At 43.0% G+C, this 25,481-nt stretch overlaps 1 protein-coding gene across 1 annotated transcript in view; it reads left to right on the top strand.

Moving 5' to 3' along the window:
- itga3b (integrin, alpha 3b) overlaps window positions 1-25,481 on the top strand; it is a 167,225-nt gene that overhangs the window by 68,994 nt on the left and 72,750 nt on the right. Inside the window, exons 2-6 of the mRNA XM_041173596.1 lie at window positions 7,034-7,161; window positions 7,936-8,015; window positions 9,629-9,887; window positions 12,154-12,258; window positions 15,202-15,409. Of these exons, the coding sequence (XP_041029530.1) occupies window positions 7,034-7,161; window positions 7,936-8,015; window positions 9,629-9,887; window positions 12,154-12,258; window positions 15,202-15,409 (780 nt within the window). The remainder of the gene's footprint in view (window positions 1-7,033; window positions 7,162-7,935; window positions 8,016-9,628; window positions 9,888-12,153; window positions 12,259-15,201; window positions 15,410-25,481) is intronic.

Genomic DNA, 25,481 nt, shown 5'->3' with positions numbered 1-25,481 from the left:
GGTTTTTGTTAGAAAATTGTTTACTTTGTAAAATGATGCCACGGCAAGTGAATATTACAATTACAGCCTTGATATCAAATATACTTTGAAGAGCCCCTTAACTACTCTCTGTTGCATAATGGGAGCTTTTGCATGGAGTTCTGCTGTCTAGATGTGTAATGCTATTGGGGTGGGGGGCAGTGACACAGTGGTATTGTCTCTGGACTGGTATTCCAGTGACCCAGGGTAAAGCTCTGGGGACCCACCAGGGCAGATGGTAAAATTTGAATTCAATAAAAATCTGGAATTAAAAATCTGGTTTCATGGTTATCATCATTTTCAATTGTTGTAAAAACCCATCTGGTTCACTAATGTCCTTTTAGGGAAGGAAAACTTCTGTCCTTACCTGGTCTGGCCTACATGTGACTCCAGACCCACTGCAATGTGGTTGATCCTTAAAATGCCCTCTGAGCAAGGGCAATTAGGGATGGGAAATAAATGCTGGTCTAGCCAGTGATGCCCACATCTCATGAACAAATAAAAAAAATACAATTGTAGTACTTGTGGCTCAATCCAAATTTGGCCGGTTTTTTAACCTTGTATTGCAGCCTAACACGTTCCTTAAGAAACATCCTAAAATGTTTTTCATACAGTGATTTGATGTTGAGAAGCCAAGTAGAAAGGCCAGGGCAAGAGGACTGTGCAGACGACAGTGGATAGTAGGGACTGGGAAACCAGGGGATATTAGGCCTGCAGACTGCACCGTTTAATCCCCTTGTCCAGGTGTCACTGTAAAGATGCTGGGATTGGCGAGGATGCCCTGAGGTGATTGTTAAAAACCACTATCTGACAGATTAATTGGGGGTTCTGAAGATCAAATGTCTATATATTATTAATATTTGTAAGAGCTTCAGTTTTTTTTAAACAGTGGTTTGTTCTGTTTTAGGAATAATGTTTACTGCTGAGCAAAATGGATAGTTAATTTCTTAAAGGAAATGGGTAAAACAAATAATCTTCTGTGGATGCTACTTTAATACTTTGAAGCTCAAATGTAGTGCGAACCTCCTCTTCCCTTTTCCCCCTGCAAACAAGTGACAATCACAGACACAAAGTTGAGCATCAATTTTACAGATGTGATTGCTACTTTGTGGGCAAATAGAAATTTTGGTGTGTTAACAGTATCCACAAATGAAGCAAAGAGCCCTGTAGGTTTGCATTTTAAAGCTTTATCACCCAGTGCAAATTTATGCGATTAACTTTTATTTAAAACAATATTTCCCCATGTAAGCAAAGGGCTGCAAAAATGTGGAGATTTTCCTTTATGCTATTATTTGTAAACTAAGGCAGGGAAAGGCCTTTAGCTAAAATCTATAATTCACTGCAAATCACTATTTTTTGTCATGTGGAAATGTCTCAGCATCTCCGGTAAATGTTTGTAATATTACATGTGATTTTTTTTTGTTCATTTATGGAATGCAGGCTTGGCTAGCTAGGCCAGAATTTATTGCCCATCCCTAATTGCTCTTGAGAAGCTGGTGAACAGCCTTCTTGAATCGCTGTAGTCCATGTGGTGAAAGTATACCCACAGTGCTGTTCGGGAGGGAGTTCCAGCATTTTGAACTAATGGTGATATATTTTCAAGTCAGGAGGGGAGCGTAGCTTGGAGGGGAGCTTCCAGGTGGTGCTTTCCCATGTATCTGCTGCCCTTGTCTTTCTAGATTGTAGCAGTTAAGTGTTTGGAGGCGCTGCCAGAGGAGCCTTGGTGAGTTTCTGCAGTGCATCTTCTAGATGGTATACACTGCTGCCACTGTTCGTCGGTGGTGGAGAGAGCGAATGTTTGTGGATGGTGTGCCAATCAAATTGGCTGCTTTGTCCTGGATGGTGTCAAGTTTCTTGAATATTGTTGGAGCTACACTCATCCAGGCAAGTGCAGAATATTCCATCACACTCCTGACTTGTGCCTTGTAGATGGTGGACAGGCTTTGGGGAGCCAGGAGGTGAGTTCTCGCATTAGGGTTCCAGGCCGCTGACCTGTTGTTGTAGCCACAGAATTTATATGGCTAGTGCAGTTCAGTTTCTGGTCAATGGTAACCCACAGGATGTTAATAGTGGGGGATTCAGCAATGGTAATGTAGATTCTCTCTTGGTGGAAATGGTCATTGCCCGGCACTTGTGTGGCATGAATGTTATTTGCCACTTGTCAGCATAAGCCTGGATATTGTCAAGGTCTTTCTGCATTTGGACTACTAAAGTATCTGGGGAACCGTGAATGGTGCTGAACATTGTGCAATCATCAGTGGACATTCCCACTTCTGACCTTATGATGGAAGAAAGGTCATTGATGCAGCTGAAAATGTTTGGGGCTAGGACACTATGCTGAGGAACTCCTGCAGTGATGTCGTGGAACTGAGATGATTGAGCTCCAATGACCACAACCATCTTCTTTTCTGCAAGGTATGACTCCAACCAGCAGAGATTTTTCCCTCTGATTCCCTTGGATTATAGGTTTGCTGGGGCTCCTTGGTGCAACACTCAGTCACATTTTGCCTTGATGTGAAGGGCAGTCACTCTCACCATATCTCTGGAGTTCAGCTCTTTTGTCTATGTTTGAATCAAAGCTGTAATGAGGTCAGGAGCTGAGTGACTCTGGCGGAACCCAAATTGAATGTCAGTGAGCAGGTTATTGCTGAACAAGTGCTGCTTGATAGGACTGTTGGTGACTCCTTCCATCACTTTAATGATGATGGAGCGTAGACTGATGGGACACTAATTGGCTGGGTTGGATTTGGCTCCTTTTTGTGTACAGGACATACCTGAGCAATTTTTAACATTGCCAGGTAGATGCCAGTATTGTAGTTGTACTGGAACAGCTTGGCTAGGGGCGCGGCAAGTTCTGGAGCACAAGTGTTCATTACTATTGCTGGAATATTATCAAGGCCTATAGCCCTTGCAGTATTCAGTGCCTTATGCCATTTCTTGCTTTCACGTGGTGTGACTGAAGACTGGCATCTGTAATGCTAGGGAACCCCGAAGGAGGGCAAGATGGATTGTCAACTCAGCACTTCTGGCTGAAGATTTTTGCAAATGCTTTAGTCTTGTCTTTTGCACTGAAGTGCTGGGCTCCTCCACCATTGAGGATGGGGATATTTGTGGAGCTGCCTCCTCCAGTAAGTTCTTTAATTGTCCATCACCATTCACAACTGGACGTGGCAGGACTGCAGAGCTTAGATCTGACCTGTTGGCTGTGGAGTCACTTAGCTCTATCACTTGCTGCTTATGCTATTTGGCACGCATGTGATAGACAGAGCTAAGTGCAGGTTGGCGCCTCATTTTTAGGTATTCCTGGTGCTGCTTCTGGCATGTCCTCCTGCACTCTACCATTATCACCAAGCCAGGGGATCAACGCTGGTTCAATGAAGAGTGGGGGATATGCCGGCCATGAGGTTACAGATTATGGTTCAGTACAATTCTGATGCTGCTGATGGCCCACAGCGCTTCATGGATGCCCAGTCTTGAGTTGCTAGATTTGTTTGAAATCTATCCCATTTAGCACGGTGTGCATAAATCAATGGTGTGTATCCTCAACGTGAAAACTGGGCTTCGTCTCCACAATGACTGTGTGGTGGTCGCTCCTACCGATACTGTCATGGACAGACGCATCTGTGGCAGGCAGGTTGGTGAGGATGAGGTCAAGTATGTTTTTCCCTCTGGTTGGTTCCCTCACCACCTGCCGCAAACCCAGTCTAGCAGCTGTCATTTGGGACTCGGCCTGATAGACTGGGTCTGTGCGTGTGCTATTGAGCCACTCTTGGTGATGGACATTGAAGTCTCCCATTCAGAGTACATTCTGCACCCTTGCCACCCTGAGTGCATCCTCCAAGTTGTGATCGACATAGAGGAGTACTGATTCATCAGCTGAGGTGGGGTAATCAGCAGGAGGTTTCTTTGTCCATGTTTGATCTGATGCCATGAAACTTCATGGGGTCCTGAATTGATGTTGAGGATTTCCAGGGCAACTCCCTCCTAACTGTATACCCGTGTGCCTAGAGCGTTACCCTGGGTCTCTGGATTATCAGTCCAGTGACAATACCACTGTGCTACCACCTCTGATGCTGGTGGTGTCTGGGACATTAAAGTATGATTCCACTTGACTGGTCTGTTAGACAGCTCTCCCAACTTTGGCACTAACCCCCAGATGTTAGTAAGGAGAACTTTGCAGGGTTGACAGGGTTGTGTTTACCATTGTCATTTCTGTGCCTTGGTTGATGCCAGGTGGTCATTCTGGTTTCATTCCTTTTTATTGACATTTTAGTGGTTGGAGACAACTGAGTGACTTGCTGGACCATTTAAGAATCAACCACGTTGCTGTGGCCGGACCAGGTGAGGACACCAGATTTCCTTCTCTAAAGGGCATTAGTGAGTTTTTACAACAATCAACAACTGTTTCATGGTCATCATTAGACTTTTAATTCCAGATTTTTATTGAATTAAAATTCCACCAGCTGCCGTGGGTTTGAACCCAGGTCCCCAGAGCATTACTCTGGGTCTCTGGATTACTACCAGTCCAGTGACAATACCAGTCTGCCACCACCTCCCCCATTCTGATCCACTAAGTAGTTACTTGGAGGTGCATGGTGGTAAAGCGCATTAATTTTCCCTTTTTATTTTACTGGACACACATTTTCACTCTTGTTGCTTTCTCGCACCCACCCCAACCCCATGGGTGCATGGACATAGCTCAACTGGAACAAGAAACTTTTACAGCACAGAAGCTGGAAACATTTGTCCAATCACACAATTTTGGCTATGTGAAGGAACTGAAGGCTCATCCTATGAAGAATCACTGTTGCAAATCTGAATCCTGACATTGTTGGGGCACAGCTTGTTCACACATAGTCATTGCCAATATCATTTGTACATGAAAGCCAAGTCTGTTAAATGCTACATTCTACAAGAGCCTTGCTTACAGTATTTATAGCACTTTTGCAGTCCCAGTGTACATTCTCTAATCTAACATAACTTTTAAAAATTGTTTCTATTTTCATGCATTTCCAGGCAATTTTCAGTGATGGCCTATTTCCTTACTTATTTTTGGGGAGGGAGAGGGTGGGGAATACAGACTGTCTTGGGCAATTTGATAATGCATCAGTTGCTTGTTGCCTTTTAAATTCATCATCTCTCCTGCCCCTCCACACCCACCACTCCTTCATCCATAAATCAGAAAGAAGTGACTCTGTGTCTAAGAAAATTGTTCCCACTTCAGAATTTTCATTAACTATGAGCATAGTGCTTTTTGCCAATGGCTAATCTTGGGTACTTGCCACAATCTCTAGTGTTAATGTTGGCCTAGTGTAGTGTGTTGTAATACTTGTTAACAATTTCCGATGTCAGGCGTGCTCCGTGTTTGTACTGCTTTGGTATTGCACGTATGTTTGGTAGAAGAAATATAATGCATTTTAATTACTCTAATGGGACATTGTCATTGGGAATTTCTGGGCTATAAACTCCAGGTGGTGACTTAGAAACTCAAAAATGGCAAGAATAAACAACATTCAAATTAGTATATACTTGGAAATTATTCTGCTTTTATCTCATGGAACAAGCTCTTTAAAAAGGTGAACGTCTTCCAATAAATATAGTCCTAGAGAAGACACTTAGATGTACTATCAAATATAATTTTTGTTCTTTGGGTTATACCTTCAGGTTGAGTGCAAAATTAATTAACAAAATAGTGTTTGTTCTGTCATATAAATGTAAATACAGGTTGCAGTCATCGCTCCTGATTGCTGTCATTGTTGGAAAGGAACTTGATTTAAAAGGAAACTGTACAGAGGGAGAGTCAATGCTTAATCCCACCATGTACCTTCTAGCAACTGCTTAGAGGATCTAGATCACAGCATGTGTAATACTGTATACAGTATTTGCTTCTCAACTGTCTTAGACTAGCAATAGCTTTTGAAGTTGGGTGTGTTAGTAAAGCTGCTGTCTTGTGCAGATGGAAAGGCAGTGGGCAAGATTTAATAGGATAATACCACAAACTAACTCTCTCAATCTAGTGATAGAGGATTCTGAGCAATGGTGTATAGAGAAGAAAGTGTAAGCTTCTACGACCAGGATGAGCAAAGTGTTTCAATATACGTACACAGGCCAATTTTTGTTTTGGAAAATGTGTCAACTTTGGCTCAATGGTCACACACTCATGCCTGATTCAGAAGGTTATGGATTCAGACCTCACTCCTGAGGTCTGAGCCCATTATCTAGGTTGACACTGGACTGCTGCACTGTCGGAGATGCCGTCTTTTGGATAAAATGTTACACTGAGACTCCATCTATCCTCTCAAGTGGCTGTAAAAAATTTCATAGCCCTATTTAAAGAAGAGCAGGGGAGTTCTCCTGGTGTCTTGCTGAACATTTAGTTCTTAACCAGCACCATTTTTGTATACGTGGGGGAGAAAAAAAGGTTTTTGGTTAATTAACTTCTGTTTGTGGGACCTTGTTGTGCACAATGGCTTTCATATTTTCTACATTATAACTGTGGCTGCACTTCTTCAAAAAATACTTTGTTGCCTGTAAAGCGCTTTGGGACTTTCTTCTTTGTTGATCAACACTTGTGATCCAGTTTCAAATATCAGAATTGTTAGGTGGACAGCTTGTATTGTCCGGTTCAGAACTGGGTAGGTGGTAGGTCTTGTCTTTTGCAGCTGTCCTTGTGGTGTTTTCTTCTGCAGTAGACAATGTTGTAATATGTCTTTAAGGGATATCAGCATGATATCACTAGAAGGGAAATGTGTCATGTGATCCAGTCTTGTTTTCACTTTTGCTTGGAGCAGAGCACACACACAGCACTGATCCCTTCAAGCCACATTTCTATGTATAATTGTTCGCAATGTTACTAATCTTAATAAATGAACCCGCAGTGTGTTTTTCCAATCCCTTATGAGTGATTGATGCCTTGTGTCCTGTGTAGTTGATAAGCCCGAGGTATTATTTAATTATAATAACACGATAGTCAAATGCTTATATCTGCATTTTTCACCTCCCTTATTATCCCCAGGTTGCTGGTTGGTGCTCCTCAGGCAGCAGGTCTCAAGGATCAATTGGCAAACCGCACAGGAGCCTTATTCTACTGCCCTGTATCACTATCACGCCAAGACTGTAAACGTGCCATGTTTGAGAAGCCAAGTAAGCCAATATCACTTTTTCCTACAAGTTTCTAACCAATTTCCTTTGCAAATCACTGACTGTTTCAGCATCCATACCCCCGTGGGCAGTAGTTCTAGGTCATTACCACTCACTGCATTAAAAAGAAGTTCTACTTAGCCATTGAAAAATCAACAGGATCAATTTTATCAACCAGGCACGGGAGACAATGCTGCATTAAGATTCCATTTTAAAAAAGACATTTTTTAAGAATCCTAGCATTTCTGTGGCAGTGAAAAGTGAGTTAAAAGACCCGAGGGAAGTATATATCTAGACTAATCCCTTTCGCAATAATTTGTCATGCATCCAAAACGAACCCAGTTACATCTCGGATTGTAAGAAGAAAGTATTGAACCAGCTTACGTGGGCCAAAATAAAACACTCTTCAATTTCAGGCTATTCTTGATGGGAAATTGTAAATGGATGGGGCAGATGCAAACCAGGATTTGATTTGTGGAATCTTCTAAATGGCAGTGGTGGGTGGAGCGACTGATCTCCAAGGGCCATTTGTAGAACGTGGTTTCTAGTATTGGAATCAGTACTGAATCCTATTTCATGGTTTTCTCAAATTTGTAGTAATTTATTCAAAATAAATGCTCTATATTTATGTTGAATACTTATGGGCTAGTTGAGGCTTGTCATTTGTGCATGCACTTACCTGGGCACCCAAAGTGAATCTTGCAGGGGTAGCTGAATGACCTCCTTTTCCACTTCATGAACTATTATCTCATTTTCATCACCTAATTGTTTCCACAGCTGATCCACAAACTGAAAGTAAGGAAGACCAGTGGCTTGGAGTCACAGTGGCAAGCCAAGGGCCTGGTGGGAAGGTGCTGGTAAGGCCAATTTGAATTGCTTTTTGTAAGCATTAGTCTGCTTGGAGCATAAATGTGCTTGAGGCTGAATGATGAGCTGTTGATTTATGACACAACCTTTCCTTGTGTTGTGTCCCAGATTCTGGTTTTACCATCATGGGGAGTTGCTGAGCTGAGGTTGGACACCACCTGTTAAGAAATAAGGAAGCAGCTCGGTATATTGTGGGCACTACAAGATTTCTGGGGGCAAGTCTTTTATCCAGTCTTGGCCAGCAATGGCAAATGACACAGGGAGATATTACTGAGGACAATATTCAATTTTGGGCAATAGCAGCCAGCATATTTGTAATGAGGGTAGTTTGCATTTTTATGCAGGTTAATGAGCAAAGAATAAAGTTGGCTAGATTAGACTGGTATAAGTTAACAGAATCAATGGGATAGATTGGCAGTGTGTCAAAGGGTAGCCATTTTCTCAACTTCTTAGGAGTTGATTTTAAATCCATCCAAGAATGATGGGATGAAGTCACCTTGCAGTGTTGACTGCAAGAGTCCTTACTTGTTATGGCAACCTTCATGCACTTCTCAGTTCATATGACCATGATATGAAATGAGTCTTAGATTATTATTACTGAAAGTGGTAGGCAATTTGACAGAGGATGTAGGAGAGTTAGTGTTGGAAATGCAACAAATCTCACCGCTGATATACTCTGCTGGGTCAGGTTAGAAGGGCCTTCACCCTGCAGTTTGCTCATCCCTTTCCTGGGCATGCTTGACATTGGTACTGGATGCCCATAAACTGTTCATTTCCCAGCCAGGCGGTTCTTCATCTTGATCGGAACAGAACTTCAAGTCACAAATAATGCTCCCGTGTATTATGTAGATTGTTGGTCCGATGACCTGACTTGAGTTGCCTGTTTGGAAGTTTAGCCTTCAAAAAATGTGGAAGATACAGTCATTCTCTGTTACTCCTGTGGGGGGAGAGGATTGTTCAGTTAATTCGCTATTATTTCCAAAATGGGCCACTGCTAACTTGATATGCACATAGGATGGAAACAGTATTTTCTATTCTGGAAGTGGCCATTAGATGAGGTAAAGCTACAAGAATTTTCTTCAACATGCATTTATATATAGTTTTTCACTACCGCCAGACTCAGTCAGCCAATGAAGTAATTTTGAAGTATAGTCAGAGCTGTAGTGTAAAAAACACAGCAAAACTCCCACAAAGAGCAATGTGAGAATAACAGATCTGCTTTTGTGATAATTTGAGGGATAAATATCAACCAAGACACCAGGGATAACTCCCTTGTTCTTTGCTGAAATAGTGCCATTCTCTATATCCATTAGAGCAGGCAGATAGGGCCTTGGTTTAATGTCTCAGCCAAAAGATGGCACCTCCAACCGTGCAGCACACCCTCAGTACCGCACTGGAATGCCTGCTTTGATTTTGGTACTCAAGTCCTGGAGTAGGACTTGAACCCAGAACTTTGTGACTTACGAAGCGAGGGTGCTACCAACGGCATTTAGAAAAGTTTCTTACTTCAAAAGGAAACAGGAAAATTATATTGCAAGAGGTGGGGGAGACTTTTCCCTGCGAAGACATCTGTTTAAATGTGGCCCATTTATTTCCCCGGCAGGTATGTGCACACCGCTATGAGAAGAGACAACTGACCCAACAGGATGAGAAGAGAATTTTGGTGGGTCGCTGTTTTGTCATAAGTGACAACATCGCCATCAATCCAGATGATGACTGGGACACTTCTCCAGTGCAGTTCTGTGAAAACATAGGGGACGACCACCAGGGACTGCTTATGTGTCAGCAGGGCATGGCTGCAGGATTCACACACCCCAATCACTACGCATATTATGGGGCGCCGGGTGGCTGGAACTGGCAAGGTTCGACATGAGAAAAAAATCTCTGCAGCTTTCATTCATGTTAAGCTTTAAAATGTCATGAGAGTGATGGCTGGTTGAGGTGAATAACTAACCATTTCAGCCTGGGTGGGAATGCAGTGTAAGAGCACTGTTGCTGCCCTTAGCCCTACAAAGAGAGGTTTTATTTATAATGAAGAGGGAAACCATTTACCCTTCTTGGGCTGCTTCTGGCTTTTCTTACTATTTTGTTGGCTTGGGGAGGAACCATATTGGCTATCCCATACAGGCCCCTGGGTGAGATTGTCTTAAATGACATAAATGAAACACACAATCTGGGGCTTTTGGTGATTGCCCCTCTTGACTACCCTGAAGGGCTGATAAAGGTTGGCAAATAACTGGTCCTCAGCGAGTCCTACAGAAATACAGGTTCTAATTTTGATTCTTTTATGGGATGTGGGTGTTGCTGGCAAGGCCACCAGTTAGTGCCCATTCCTAACTGCTCTTCAACTGAGTAGCTTACTAGGCCATTTCAGAGGCAGCTAAGAGTCAGCCACATGGCTGTGGTCTGGTGTCACATATAGGCTGAACCAGGTAAGAACAGCAGATTTCCTTCCTTGAGAACATTAGTGAATTAGATTAGTTTTTCTACAACAATCTCATGGTCACCATAACTGAGACTAGCTTTTAATTCCAGATTTATTAATTGAATTCAAATTCTACCAACTGCCATGGTGAGATTTGAACCTGTCTCCCCAGAGCACTATCCTGACTGAGCCTTACTAGCCCAATGATATTACCAATGCACCAACGTCTCCCCCTACCTCCCTTGGGTATATTCCCTCCGTTTATCCAGCTCCTCTTATTTTGGAAGAGGCTGAGGATGGAATTTTATGCAGTTCCCTCTTTTTGTTTCTATTCCTGTCAACAAACTGTGCAACCTTTAGTTGTTCCAATCTCTACTGGAGTATTTTCCTGTGCAGCTAGACGTAACATGATACCCTTGTTGGATTTGAGTTTTGTTGACCCTCTGGAAGGGTTTCTTATCTGTGCCAGAGACTTTACATCCATTTATTTAAAATACTGCTATTCCTTTGATACCAATCATCCATCTATTTTACGTATTGTTTCACTAAAATCAACAGATTATCCAAATCTGTATACAGTCAGCTTGGCCAGGATTTTTTGGTTCCGCCTGTTGTGGGGGGGCGTTGCAGGTGGGGTGGAAAATTTGGTAGACCAGGAAAAGATCTTTTGACTTTGGGCATGGAGGGACTGGAAAATCCCGCCTCCTGTGTTTGCATGCAAATGTTGGCAAGGCACATCGGCATGCTGGCTAAAACCATAGCAATGGTACTGTGAAATTGTCATGAACACCACAGTTCATCAGTCCCTCCAGTGCTGGTCTAAACAATTCTGCGTGTACTTCATCCAATTCAGCATAGTGCACAAACACTTTTTTCATCTGAAGTCAGTTCCAGCTATATCCTGTGGTTCCATTTTATGTTTTATTTTGTGAGGTCACTACAAACATATTTTTCTAAAATGATGGTCCTTTTAATTCAGAAAACTTTACCCTTTCCATCTCTTATTTTCCGCTGTGCCATGCTGTGCACCTTAGACCAGGTGGGGAAGTAGGTGACCTGCTGCCAGGACGGACGGTGTTGGCTGAGGGATGAATGTTGGCCAGGACGGCTAGAAAATTATCTGTTTTTTCCAAAAAAAGGAGTTCTGGGATCTTTTGCATCACTCTGAACAGGCAGACCGAGTCTATTTTACATCTCCCTTGAAAACAAAGTCTCCAACAAGGCTCCCTCCTAGATTGAAGTGATAGCTTAGGCCATGCACACAAGTCCTAGAATGATGCTCGAACCCACAACCTTTAGACTCAAATGAGCACTACCACTGAGCCAAGTTAACACTTGTCACACTCTTTCATGGGACAACAGGGCAGGATACTAAGCCATAATGCCTCCAAACAAGCAAAGCTTCACTTTTCCTGTTTGACTTTCTAAGTTATCAATGTATCTTTTTTGTGTAGACAGATATGTAGTTAGTATTAAAGCCATCCAAACCAATGAAGACATAAATACAATTCAAGGCGAATATTACCCTGAGGTTCAACAGTTGGAACTAAAATGGTTCATGTTACAGTGTTTACTATAATCACACTGCATACGATTTTAGTTTCCTTGATAGTTGATTCCATATTTTCAGTGCATTGTCACAAGAAAATACCATCTGAATATGGGTCCAGCTTTTGACTGATCCACTTTTGTTTTCTTTTTAGGAACTGTCCAAGTCGCACAAAAGAACATCACATTTGTCGAGCTCAATATATTGGATGATGGCCCTTACCTGCTTCAAGATTTAGAAAAGGCTCACAGCTACATAGGTACAGCATAGTTTCAACAAGTCTTTCTCCATTTTATCCCTCTTCTGCTGGAGACACTGACTTATACTGAGGTATTGTACAACAGGCACCTACAACCTTTCCCATTAAATATGTTGACTTTTCTTCATGCCTTAGCTTGCAATTCAACTGGGGCAGGGTGAATGAAACATGCAGGCCTGTTCTGCCATCAACCAACAGCCACATGCATGCCCTTTCCAGCAAGGTTCACTGGAGTGATCAGGAAAAGGGACCATGGCTACTTTGGCATCTTTTCCCCTGACATAGGCAGATGGATAAAAGAATTCAACTGTCTTGGACATACTCAGGCGAGATTGGGCATCAGTTTGCTGCATCTGGGTCAGTACCTCACCGAGCAGTCCATTTCCCTTGCAAACTTATCAAAGGACTCAGATTTTATTTTTAATTTCTGTGCAAAGCAACCTGCACTTCAGATAGAAAAATGTCCTGCAGGACAGCACAGAAAACCAAACTGTACAGGGATATGACTTCGAATGGAAACGACAGTTCTCAACGTATGATGTTACTTACAGAAAATGGCTATTTCCACTGCTATAGTTCAAGGCAAAGAGCCAGGAGCTGACCTTGTACGTGATGCTTGGATTTCTTTCTCAACAATCAAGAGTGATTGCTTCATCACTTCCTCTGATCACTGATGGAGCCTTCACATCTACGTTGCTAAAATTACCTCCATGAAATTCTTTTGTAGCTAGGGTTTCTTTTTCATTTCCCGACTGTTATTCGACTAAAACTACACACCTAACATGTCACTCACACTTAGGGGTTGATTACAAGAAAAAATTGTGTGTCTGTGTGATAGGTAATATGTTTCTCATTTCTGAACATTGCCAACATCTTCCTATTTTATCACAACTTATTTTAGGATCAATGATTATCCGAACATTCCCCTCCTTCTCTTGCTAACTTCCAAATAGATTGTATAAATGTTCCCCTCTTCCTTATATACCCACTTGGTTGAATTCAAAAGTCATCGCAGTCTCTCACTCTGACCTTTCTCTCCCAAAGTCTCAAAACTGTGGAACTCCTTCCTCGGTCTTTCCTTCCTCCTCTAAAGCAAGTTTTCTCTGGTCATGCATCAGTTAATGACTGATTCCTCATTTACCTCCAATTTCCTTTTATTCTTCTCCACCCTGCCAGTACCCTCGCTGAGCGGTGTGGCCCGTCGTCTCGATTTCTCAATGAAAAGAAATGAACCAGAGTTTATGGCAAGTCATTTTAGTGGTTCATTCTAAGAGTTGAGAAGAGAACATCAATTTTAACCCTTTTTTATTTTTCCCTGTGGTGCTGGAAGAATCGATATTATGGTTTGGGCCTCAAAGTTGCCCAGTGGTTCTCAGCTTGATTACAAGGTGCAGCGTTCCAGCTCCAGTGGGGAAGGGCAAGTGAAAAGAGCAACTATGGTAAAAGAGACAAGTTTTGGCAAGATAAAAATTTCACATCCCAAGTTGGCCTTTTTTTTAAAAAAAGAACTTTTTTTTGTATTTTAACTTTCTCTGTGTCGCCTGCCAACGCAGGATGGCCACAGATACAAGAGCCAATGGCATAATATGCAGGAGACACAGTGCCGGATGGATCTTCGGATCCTGAAGTCATTCACCCAGTTTCTGCGCCCTGTGGCGGGCTGATAGTTGGGGCGCAGCCTTCCCGCGGTTTCCGAGGATCGGGATGGGAAGGGAGGGGAGGCTTCTGATCCACCCGCTGACAGCCGCGATTCCATTTGCAGCTCTGTGACTTGTTCTCAGTGACAGGCCCGGATTGAGGGGAAGAGGCTCCGGAGCAGGAGGTTCCGAAAGTGTGGGAAGGCTGCCGCAATTGCAAATGTTGTAAAGAGACTACTTTCCTTTAGTGAAAGGTGTTAACTTGATGCTGCCAGTGCTGTAATATTTACACTTCCAGGTTGTGATGACTGTGCAGACGCCCTGCTGCACATTGATGTTGGACACACATAGAACTGCTTATGCACAGCACTGCCAGCGACCGCAGCCTTTGACTTTATATAGAACCACCAGATTTGAACTTTTAAAGGATATGTCTCTCTTGTTTTCAGAACTATTGGTGTCCTTCTTCATTTACAAAGGACATTGCCTTTCTAAACTACAATACCTAAACTCTCAAAAAATCATTTGGTGCTAAAGGTACAAGAGATGTGTCTTCTGAAGACTTGTCCTATCTGTTAGGACAGCGCTGCCTTGACAAAAATAATTTTATATGTGCATCCTGTGAATTGAAAGAAATTGAGCCACTTTTGGGTTCCAGGTGTCACGACCGGTGGACATTGTCTATAAGGTTTTTATAACTTTAAAATGAATTTGCAAACTACACAGATGTATAAACCTGACTGAGCAACTTATGTTTTACCCCAGTCAAAATGCCAGAAGGTAAATAACCTTTGGCTGCTTGAATGAGGTTACAGTGGAACTCCTGGCAGTTGTGATTTCAGTCGTCTTCTGTGGCTTATCATTTTTGAATTATTTTCTTCAAAATTTGTTCTAGATAATTTATTCACTTTCTACCCTCTGCTGAAAGTGTTGCCTCCTTAATGAGTGCCCTCTATTTTGGCAAAGCAGCTGTACTTCATGTATGGGCCCTAGTCAATGAACATTGGTAGGCTGTTCAACTACAGGAGTATCACAGGCAAGCTCACCTAATGTCCATACACACATGCGCTTCAGCACAGGTAAGAGAAGAGCAATGGGGGTCAAATGCGCTGGCTGCTGATGTAGCCCTTCTTCACCCAGCTACACTGAGGCTAGTTGTCGAGCTCCAGCTGAATTCAGTTAACCTAGATTGGGCCTTGAACGTGCTATCTTTCTGGTCTGTGTGGTTTAGCTGCTCAGTGCCTTGGCCACGTAAAGCCTTCTCAATGTTCTCAGTGCTAACCTTGAGCTTTTCCTTTCCTCGTAGGATATGCACTCACTTCTGGAAAGAGGATCACACATGAGGACCAATTCAGCTATGTGGCAGGTGGCCCCCGCCACAATCACACAGGGGCAGTGTTTCTTCTTGGAATCAGCAGCACAGATGACCTAAGTATAACGCACACTATAATGGGAAGTCAAACAGGATCATACTTTGGGAGTTCAGTGGTTGTTGCTGATCTTGACAATAATAGGTAGGTAATGTAGAGCTTTCAAACCTGCTGTATGAGGGAATGAACTTCTCTGTCATGGTCATCTGAATGCTGTAGAATGGTTGCTCTTCTTTCTTGGGGAATGTGTGTCACTGAAGTAGGCAGGAAGAGGCCCAAACCAGTTAATCACTGGGACTAACACTAAGTGAATCTCTTGTGGTGCTGGCCTTTCCTGACCCATTTCCTCAAGGATTGTTTGACTTTCCATCAGAGAGTTGAAACTAAATGACACCTCTGAGATTTTCAAATTTGGTGACCTATAAATGGGAGCAGCTGCTCCTTTGTTATAGTTAGATATAAGAAGATATTGTTTAAAAATGGCTTTTATTAGTATTATGACCAAGTCTGGAGGAGTGATAAATTCCTCCCCTTTCCACCCCTGAGGTTGGTTGGAATCATATAATCATTAAACCTTCCAGCTCAGGAGGAGGGCCTTCAGCCCATTGTGTCTTGTGTCTCTTTGAAAGAGCAGGATGCTTGGTCCCACACTCCTGCTTTTTGACTGTAATTCTTTTAAGTTCTTCCTCAGGTAGCTATCTAACTCCTTTTGAAGATTATATATGGAATCAGCTTCCACCATCTTATCATTTAGTGTATTCCAGATCTCAACAACTCTGAGTGAAAACAATTTCTCCTCATCTCCCTTCTCAATCTTTTGTCAATGATTTTAAATCACATTATTGACCCACTCGCCAGAGGGATTAGTTTGTCTCTATCTATTTTATCAAAACCACATACCGTCCATTAGGTCACCCATTAACATTCTCTGTTCCAACAGTAACAACATGTATTTATATAGCACCTTCAACAAAGTAAAACATCCCATGGTGTTACACAGCAGCATTATAAAACAAAATCCAATACCAAGTCACATAAGGAGATGTTAGGGCAGATAACCAAATGTTTGGTCAAACAGTTAAGGTTTAAAAAGTGTCTTAAAGGAGGGGAGAGAGATGGAGAGGTTTAAGGAGGAAATTCTTCCAAAGAGAACAGTCTTAACATTTCAGACTTCTCATAACTGAAGTCCCTCATCCCTGGTAACATCCTGGTTAAAAACCTCCTCTGCACCATTTCTAATGTATTGGTTCAAAAGATTTTATACTTTTAACAAGGTGCAATTTTCCATTCAGTATGTACTTGTCCCTGTGTAAAGGTATGTCAAGAAATAAGCCAGACAGATCTCTTGAGTTAACAAGGAGTTAGCTTTATTATTAAAGTTTACTCAGGCAAAAGAATAAAACACACATGCACACACAAAACAGAATCAGTTACAGGGTGGAGGAGGTGGAACTGATAAGACTTAAAGGCCACAATAAAACGGTAGACGTTCTGACGTTCCTTTGGTGGTCTTGAAATTCTGGGCGTGTTGTAGTCAATGTAAGCTAGTTGTTTTCTTTTTAAACTGTAATTTGTCTTTTTCCAAAGTGGATGCTATGACATTTGAAATTCTTTTTGATTAAAATTCTCATCTCTGTGATGTATTCCAAAATGTACAGAGATAGGGTCAGAATTTGAGAATAGCAGGGAGGGAGAGAGATGATACGTTCTTCAGTCTTCATCTGGATGTTCCTGATGCCTTCTGCAGACTCTTCCCGCTGTAGCAAACAGACGGGCTTATTACCACGGCCAGAATTTTAACCCCCTCTCCCAACCCCGGCCAGGCAGGTCTGAGATGGGTGTGAAATTGCATGGCCAGGATTCTCACCCTGACCTTAAAGCTATTTTACACTGGGGCAGGCAGGGCCTCGGAGGGGAAGTCCACCCATGCCCCAGTTGAGGCCCTTTAGATGCCACTTAAGGGCTATTTCACGCCAAGTCTCAATTTTTAGGTTGACGGCTGGACAATAGTTCAGGTGGGGAAAGACAGAAGTGAAAAGAGTTCAATCTTGGGCAGGTATGGGGTCAGTGCCTCCATCAGAACCCCCTTCTGACTGGGCGTTCCATCCCCTTATGCCCCAGTAGAGTCTGGACCCCATCCAGGTCTTCCTTACACATCCTGCCCTGGGACTCCAACACTCACCTTTTTCTCCGGTCCCTTGGCTCAGTATGACTTCCAGCCCCTGCAGCACTGTTCCTGGAGGGACCGGAGAGCTGCCGGCCAATCTGATTGCCTGGCAGCTCCCCAAGGCAGGACTTCCTCTTAAGTGAGGAGTGGAAGTCCCGCCTTATGCCAATCAACAGTCATTAGAATGTAATATGAAACCGGGACCGTAGGAGTTGGCGAGGAAGTGTTCCCACCAGCCCTAAAAATTCAGGCCCCTAGCTTTTCACTATGTGACAGCTGGCGATTGACACACAATGGAGGACAATCCATGTTAACAAAGGAGCTTTGATTTCCCCCATAGTCATAGCTATCAAGATGCCATTGAAACAGATTGGCGCATGTGACATGAGAAAATAACTTCTAGGAAGGCCCAGCAGAATAATTTTCAGACTGTTGGAGCAGAGGAGTGAGCTATATGGATCTGCTGTGGTGCTGGAGGTGGGGGTAGGCAGCTCAGATGGTTTGGGAATGGGCTGCGTAACCAGAAGGGCAGTTTGCAACATGGGCCAGAGTTTTCCAGTCCCGCTCGTAGCAGGAAATGTCACGGGTGGGACGGAAAATTTGGAGATGCAGCCAAACGTCAATAGACTTTTGATAGGAATTTATGGTCCCATCAGTGGGAACCGGAGAATCTGGACTATGATGTTTTCTCCTCTGTGAAGTTTCAGTCTGGGGAAAAGTGGGATTACGAAGAAACAAAACCACTAAACTGACTCGTGTCCTAACTTGGAAAACAAGGAAGAAAGGGGAAATCTTGTAACCTGCAGAGTCTTCAAAATAGCTACTAAATGATGTGTATGCAACTAATTTCTGATCTAGAGTTTGAAACTGAGAAGCTGGTGCTCTAGTGATTTTTATCATTTCAGTTTCACTATGGTTAATCCTAATTAAATACTAATTTTGAACAGCAAATTTAATGCGAGAACTAGCTTTGTCCCCATTTTAAGCGTGGCAGTGAAGAGAGGGAGCATCTGTTAGTGTCCAAAATGCTGATAAATACACAGCAGCCTAACATGCAGGCATGTTTCTCTGGTTGCACTTGTCTTTAGTTAGATTTATTGCTCAATTCAGCTGAAGACTGCAGGAGTTAGTGTGCAGCAGCTGAGCAATACAACTGTCTTTTTTTTTATAACTTGAAGATGATGTTCGAACATATTTGGAGTGCTGGTACCTCCCGACCTGAGTGTTGCCTCAGTCTTGTGTAGCGGTGAAGTAATGTGGAACAACAAATAGGAGATTCCAAAATTCATAATGATTTGAATGTCCTGTGTACATGTGAGCATTTACAGAAAAATCTGTTGATATTAGAGCTAAATAAGGAAGGCAGTGTTTTTTCCACCATTCCTTTTTATAACATTACATGAGAGATTTTCCTCTTTGCTGTGCCTGAGAAAAGCAGCGTTTCCCCACAAATAGGGGAAATGAAAAATGGGCGGAGGACCATTGTATTATACCTTCACCAAATTATGCTGCCTCAACATTTTCTTCCTCAGTAGCACCGCTATGTCTCTAACTGCAGTAGGCACAATCTCAGCGTTACCATTCAGGTGGGAAGGGACATTCCTGATTTCTTTTATTTTCCTGGATTTTTTGCTCATTGGACATCGAAGCTTGATAATTTCTGGAGCAAAAATCTGTCTCTTGTCCCCTGTGGACCGGAGTGCCTATGGTGGGCTGCGGGAAAAAGGGTGGTGGGGAGGGGGTATGGTCGACTGAAGAACATGTGGCAAGCACAAGTGGTATTTTTATTTAAAGAGGCCTTCCCACGTATTTCAAATTGTTCTGATGGTGTTCTGATTTCTGCTGCTGTGCTCGGTAGCCTGCCATGCAGGTTTGCCAGTGTGTCCCCATTGCCCACTGCCAGTGTACCAAGATGTCGAGTCAATCTAGGGTGGCCTATTATTCTGCCTGGAGTCCACCCAGGGCCGCACAAATAACCCAGCGGGTGAATGGAAAATGCAAGTGGTTGTTTTATTACAAGTGCAGTGTACTCGAGCGTTCGTGGCACCTATCTGACATCCAGTAGATTTCCACTGAGGGAAATTTCTTGTATGACTGTAGGAAGGAGCCAAAACATTGCACCCATCTCAACACCTAATGTAAGAACAGCAATTAATAGGTAACACTTTCATCAGGTCCAGGAAACTGTTCTCCACAACCTCAAAGAGGTGGTTTCTGTTGACATTCAGTGCAATATAGCAGTGCAGACCAAGTCACTGTTAAGGTTCATCAACTCTCCTGTCTTTGTACTTTACTGTCTGTTTATTGTGTCTGCATCAGTCTCATAAACCTGTTCAGTCACATTTGATTTATATTTTGCTTGTTGCACATTTCTCTTTTAAGTGGTTTGCTCTTCTTACAACTTGATAATTTACTTTTACAGGCAGACTCCCAACACAATTAAAAAAAACATTTTATTGAAGAGCTTACGTTGTACAGTTAAACCGCAGAGCATGAGACACTTTTAACTTTGCTTTCTTGCCTGCAATCAAGTAAAGGGTGCATTCTTATAAAATGGAATGTAAAGTGATTTGGATTTCTTCCTATCACAGTATCAGGTGGTGCATAACACTCGATGGTTCTGTTAACAATCTTACCCTTTAGAAAGGCTTGACGATTCTTCACAATGTTATTTATTCGTTTCCATGTCCAGTTTTCTTCTATTCTATTATCATTTGTGGGACCTTGCAAAGTGCTAATACAAAAGCAAAATGCTGTTGGAAATCTGCCGTAAGAACAGAAAATTTTGGAAAGCAGCTTTGGCAGCAATTGAGGAGAGAGAAATTAACGTTTGTGGTCAATGACCTTTCATCTGAACTGTGAAAAGTTGGAGATGTAACAGGTTTTAAGTAAGTGTAGAAGTGGCTGTGGGGGTGGGGGGGAGCGGGGTGGTGGTGGTGGTGTTGGGATGGGGGGTGGTGGTGGGTGGGAACAAAAGGGAAAGGTCTGTGATAGAACAGAAGGCATAGAAATTATGGACTGGATTTTCATGGAGTCAGGGAGACAGTATGGAGGTGTGAAAATGGCGGCTGTGTCCCGATTCTGGGATTCCCGACCCCATTCCAGGGGTTTCGGATTTTCACCAGCTTGGGTTAAGGGTGGGGGTTGGATAGGGTCACAAGCCCACACTCTGAAGACCTGACCTGGCCGGCTCCATTGCAGGGCTAGGCATATCCTAGTCCTTCACAACTTTCATCAAGTCGGGCCAGCTTTTAAAGGACTTGTGGCTCATAGCACCTCAGTGGCGTCGTGAACCATAGTCTGGGTGAGGATACCTTTCGAAAGGTAAGTTCAGAAGGCCTTGCCCATGCCAAGCTATGGCCCGTTATATCCTTGATGGCAAACTATGCCCTCACACCCATCCACCATGGCCCCTCATACTCTTCATGCCAAGCTATGGCACTTCCATGCCCATTCACCCATTATACACCCTGCACAGAACCAATGAATCCTATAGTGACAATAGGATGTGAAAAAACCTTTAAAACTACAGTGATTCCTTAATAAAAAATGGTTTGATTACAGCCCAATAAACTGTCAATCATCAAGACCCTTTAAATTATCAATAACAGAAATTGCAAGTACTTGAAACATCTTTACGTTGTGTAAGTAAACTTTGTGAAATTGATAGGTCAGTGAGCAGGAGCTGTCACCCAAGCAATGTTTTCCCTTGGGTACAGCTTGTTTCAGATTCCTAATGGATTCCTGGCTCTCACCCAAGCTTTATCATTCATGACTGACAGCGCATGCATCCATTAGAGTACTAAAACACCTGAGCCCCAGGAGAAACATTGCTTGAGTGACATTTCTGGCTTTCTGATGTGTTCTGTCAATTTCATAGTGTTCATTTGCACCAGATAGAGGTTTCAAATGCTTGCAGTTTCTTCAATTAAAACTTTAAATGGCCTATATAATTGACACTTTTATTGGGCTGTATTAAATATATATATCTATCTATATGTGTGTGTGTGTATATATGTATATGTATGTATGTGAATGGGCAGGGAAGTGCTATGCCTTGGGATAGAGAGTATGGGGGGTGGATGGAGCAGCATAGCTTGCCATGGAGGGTATGAGGGACTATGGGGGTTGGATGGGGGGGCATGAGGTGACATTGATTGGGGATGGGAAGTTTGTGGGGTTTGAGGGCTGAAGGGCCTTACTGTTTTTATTTGCTTTGGGACTTCATCCCAGTTCTTTGAGGTGGGCCTTTTAACCAGCTCGCCTTGGCACTCGGAAACCCTTGTGGCTGTCTCTGAAATCTTTCTGGGGACAGCGGGCCAGACTCCTGTTAGCACACGTCCCCATGAAGCGAAAATCCCATCTTATGGCACTTACACTTGAGGTGGGTGCACCAAGCCAGGAAATATCCTGATTCCCGTTAACCACCTTGGAGATTAAAGTCCAGTCCTACATGGTGCAAGGGATGCTAGCTCAAGGCAAAAGCAGATGATAATGGGATAGGCGACCTCTGGGGTCCTGCTCACTAACCGGTTTCCCATTTTGGATACTGGTGAGGGTGTTGATTCCTCAGATGAGTGCAGTCAGACCCAACTTTGTGGCATCACGAGTGGCTCAGCGTACAGGAGGGGAGGAATAAGAAAGGAAGAGGAATAGTGATAGGGGATTCATTAGTTAGGGGAACAAACAGGCATTTCTGTGGCTGTAGACGTGACTCCAGGATGGTATGTTGCCTCCCTGATGCCAGGTCAAAGGATATCACCGAGTGGCTACAGGGCATTCTTCTGGGGGAGGGTGAACAGCCAGAGGCTGTGGTCGACCTTGGTAGCAATTATTTGGGTAGGAAGGGAGATGTAGTCCTGCAGACAGAATTTAAGGAGCTAGGTAAAAAAAAATAGCAAGCAGGTCATGAAACTCTGTCACTATAAGGGTTCAAAATTGATGATGAGGACGTATTGGATAAATTGTCAGTGCTTAAGGTTGACAAAGCACTGGGACTGGATGAGATGCATCCAAGGATATTGTAGGAAATGACTGGAAATTGCAGGGGCATTGGCCATTATCTAACAAGTCATCCCTTGACTCAGGTGAGGTGCCAGAGGACTGGGCAATTGCAAACATTACACCCTTGTTCAAAAAAGTTTGTAAGGATAAGCCAGCAATTATAGAACAGTTAGTTTAACTTCAGTGGTGGAGAAGCTTCTAGAAACAATTATTCGGGATAGGATTAATAGTCATGTGAAAAAATGTGGGTTGATTAAGAGGAGCCAGCATGGATTTCTTAAGGGAATGCCATGTTTAACTAACTTGCTGGAATTTTTTGAAGAGGTAAAAAAAGGGTTAATTCGGGTAGTACTGCTGATGTGGTGTACATGGCCTTCCAAAAGGCATTCGATACAGTGCTGCGCAACAGATTTTTGAGAAAAGTTACAGCTCATGGAATAAAAGGGGCAGTAGCAATGTGGATAGAAAATTGGCTGAGTAATTGGAAACAGCGAGTAATGGTTAATGGATATTTTTCAGGCTGGAGGAATCTTTGTAGTGGAGTTCCCCAAAGGTCAGTATTGGGACTCTTGCTTTTCCTATTATTTTTTAAATTTATTTACGGGATGCGGGTGCTGCTGGCTAGGGGACAATTTATTGCCCATGCCTGCTTGCCCTTGAGAAGTTGGTGGTGATCTGCCTTCTTGAGTTGTTGCAGTCACTGTGGTGTAGATATATCCTCAGTGCTGTTAGGATGGAATTTCCTGGATTTTGACCCAGTGACAGTGAAGGAACGGTGATATATTTTCAAGTCAGGATGGTGAGTGGCTTAGAGGGGAACTTCCAGGTAGTAGGGTTCCCATGTATCTGCTGCCCTTGTCCTTCTAGATGGTAGTGGTCTTATGTTTGGAAGGTGCTGCCTAAGAGCCTTGGTGAGTTTTTGCAGCGCATTTTGTAGTTAGTACACACTGCTGCCACTGCTCTTCATTGGTAGAGGGAGTGAATAATTGTGAAAGGGGTGCCAATCAAGTGGGCTGCTTTGTCCTGGATGGTGTCAAGCTCCTTTAATGTTGTTGGAACTGCACTCATCCAGGCAAGCGGAGAATATTCCATCACACTCCTGACTTGTGCCTTGTAGATAGAGTAGACAGGCTTTGGGGAGTCAGGTGGTGAGTTACTTGCTGCAGGATTCCTAGCCTGTGATCTGTTCTTGTAGCCACAGTATTTATACAGCTATTCCAGTTCAGTTTCTGGTCAATGGTAGCTCCCATGATGTTGATAGGTACTAATGATCTAGATCTTGGCGTGCAGCAGACAATTTCAAAGTTTGCAGATGATACAAAACTGAGGAGGAGGACGACAATATAGAACTTCAAAAGGACATAGACAAGCTGGTGAAGTTAGCAGGTAGGTGACAAATGAAGTATAAAGCAGAGAAGTGTGAGGTGATTCATTTTGGTAGGAAGAACATGGAGAGACAATATATAAGATGGGTTACAACTCTAAAGGGTGCACAGAAACAGAGGGGCCTGTGTGTAAATGTGCATAAGTTGTTAAAGGCGGCAAGACAGGTGGAGACAACAGTTAATAAAGCATACAGTATCCTAGGCTTTATTAATAGGGATACGGAGTACAAGAGCAAGGATGGTATGCTGAAATAAAAACTCAATGCTGTCAGACCTTTTTCCACCATTTTCTGTTTTTAGTTCAGATTTCCAGCATCTGCAGTATTTTGCTTTAATCTTAGAGGTTATGCTGAACTTGCACAGGGCACTAGTTAGACATAAGCTGGAGTATTGTGTACAATTCTAGGTGCCACATTAGGAAGGATGTGAACACATTGGAGAGGGTGCAGAAGAGTTTACAAAAATGGTCCCAGGGATGAGAAACTTCAGTTAAGAAGATAGATTGGAGGAGCTGGGACTGTTCTCCTTGGAGAGGAGGAGGCTAAGGAGACTTGATAGGTGTTCAAAATCATGAGGGGGCTGGGTGAGATAGATAGGGAGAAAGTGTTCCTACTCATGAAAAGATTGAGTCTGGAATGCTGTAAGTGTGGTGGAGGCAGGTTCAACCGAGGCATTCAAGGGGGCATTAGATGATTGTTTCTATTTAAATAATGTGCAGGGTTACGGGGAAAAGACAGGAGAATGACACTGAGTCATCATGCTCATTTGGAGAGCTGGGGCAGGCACAATGGGCCAAATAGCCTCTTTTGGCACCATAACAATTCAGTGATTCTGTGAAGTAAAGGAACAAAAGATAGGTCTTGAGGTGTAAACGGAGAAAAGCAGAATTGTCAAATGCTGCTGTAATCAAACCAAAAACAATCACAAGTAAAACTGAAAAACACAAAAAATTAGTTGTGTGTTAATTGACTGTCCCACGGCCCTACACTATAACCATGACTATACTTAAAAAGCATTTCACTGCTTCTGAAGTGATTTAAGATGTCTTTGGGCCATAATGGATGCTATATAAATGTAATTTCTTTACTTCTTGAAGGCCCTGAATCTTACAGATGTATACTTCTGCAGGTTTGACACTGATAATGTGGTCACCAATGATTTCACTGTGTGATTTGGCCCACAGATAAACGTGCTGCTTGCCACTCCCATGCGCACTCAACCCCATGCACTTCCCCCTCCCCCCCCCCGTGCTCAAGCGCATGTACACTCACATATGGACTTGCATGCACGCAGGCACTCACACATGCACACGCACTCCACGCACACATTCCATGTATGCACGCGCGTATATGCGCTCCACGTGCACAGACACAAACGCATATTACAGCAAGAATTACTACGTAACGATTAGTAATGGGAGCCCCAGCTAATTAGTTTTTCTTCCTCTGTCCAGGGACATGAGACCCACTGCCTTCCTCTACTAACTTCTCAGCTGAGATCGGTTAACACAACAAAGGGAAGGGATCTGTCTGATTTATATGGCTCACAATGGACATTCAATTACCAACCAAATTGTTTGGGTGGTGAAATTCTTCATTAAGCACAAGCAATTTGTGTAGTAAAAATAAACATGTAAAATACTCCTCTTGTGAAATTTTGA

The sequence above is a fragment of the Carcharodon carcharias genome, chromosome 23, assembly GCF_017639515.1.
Source record: "Carcharodon carcharias isolate sCarCar2 chromosome 23, sCarCar2.pri, whole genome shotgun sequence".
Taxonomy (NCBI): Eukaryota; Metazoa; Chordata; class Chondrichthyes; order Lamniformes; family Lamnidae; genus Carcharodon; species Carcharodon carcharias.
The sequence above is the reverse complement of the archived record's forward strand: the minus strand, read 5'-3'. Positions and strand labels throughout refer to the sequence as shown.